This window comes from Charadrius vociferus, unplaced genomic scaffold (genome assembly GCF_000708025.1).
Source record: "Charadrius vociferus isolate BGI_N301 unplaced genomic scaffold, ASM70802v2 scaffold436, whole genome shotgun sequence".
Classification (NCBI taxonomy): Eukaryota; Metazoa; Chordata; class Aves; order Charadriiformes; family Charadriidae; genus Charadrius; species Charadrius vociferus.
This window is the reverse complement of record NW_009649187.1, coordinates 5,097,599-5,098,675: the sequence shown is the minus strand read 5'-3', so window position 1 is coordinate 5,098,675 and position 1,077 is coordinate 5,097,599. Positions and strand designations below refer to the sequence as shown.

Genomic DNA, 1,077 nt, shown 5'->3' with positions numbered 1-1,077 from the left:
GGGGGGGGGAGGGGCTTCCCTCTTTCCTTCCCTGCCCAGGATCTTGCTGACACAACCGTGGCTGACCCGCAGCTGCCTGGAAATGTCACAGGGTCGCACCCCCTGGTGAGCCAGCTCCACTATCCTTTGTCTCACCACGTCAGGTAGGGGCCTGCCGTTCACAAACACCCCCCCGAGCTGGTTCACACCCCCGTGCCCTGCTGGGGAAAGAGAAATAAAAAAAACACAACAACCCACGCACACCAGAAACACACCGTTAGTCGTGGATTCTTCGCCACTCGTACTGCAAAATCTCCAGTCACTACAGATGGATGGAGGTGATGGCGGGGGGTCGAGAGGGGGGAACAAGACGTGAGGGAGAGAGAGAGAAGAAGAGAAAAAGGGAAAAAGAGAAAGAAAGAAAGAAGGGAAAAAACAGGGAGAATAAGAGAAAGTTTTTTTTGGAAAGAGAAAGAAAGATAAAGAGAGAAAGGAAGGTAGAGAGAAGGAAAGACAGAAAGAACAGAAAAAGGAAGAAAGAGGAAAAAGAACGAGAGAGGAAGAAAAAGGAAGAAAGAAAGAGATAGGAGGAAAGATGGGAAGGAAAGAGAAGGCAGAGTGAATTTTCCCGAGCCGGAGGCTAGCCGGGAACTGTCGTGTCCCCCCCGCCCCGTACGCCGTCTCCCCTCCCTGGGTCGGAGAGCACCTCTCCCGCCCGCCGTCCCCTCCCGGGACGCCGGAGCGGCGGCTCCTCAGGGCCATTGTGGCGGGGCGAGGATGGAGACAGTGCCCACACCGGCTCCTCTCCCAAGAGTTGGGGAGAGATGCGCTCCCAAACTCCGGAGCTCAGCTGCTGAGCGGTTGCGGGCGGACCCTGCAGCAGACCCCCTTCTCTCTGCTCTGGGGCTTTTCCTCTCGCCTTTCATTTTCTTTCCACGATTTTCTATCACATTGTCAATTACAGTTCCTGGCGAACCCCGCCCTCCCTCACCCCGCGGCATGTCCCCCATGCAACGCGTCCTCTCTCGTTATTTTCGGATGCGAGTTGAAGGGATTCGGAGAGAGAAAGAGAAAGGGAAAGAAATGTGGGGAGCGGAA

General features: G+C 55.5%; 1 protein-coding gene across 1 annotated transcript in view; it reads right to left on the bottom strand.

Moving 5' to 3' along the window:
* The window catches only part of PAX2 (paired box 2), an 81,617-nt gene extending 80,637 nt beyond the window's left edge, over positions 1-980 (bottom strand). The window contains exons 1-2 of the mRNA XM_009888827.1: positions 971-980; positions 35-200 (exon numbers count right to left, since the gene is read on the bottom strand). Coding sequence (XP_009887129.1) covers positions 35-200; positions 971-980 — 176 coding nt within the window. The remainder of the gene's footprint in view (positions 1-34; positions 201-970) is intronic.
* Between the last annotated feature and the right edge of the window lie 97 nt (positions 981-1,077).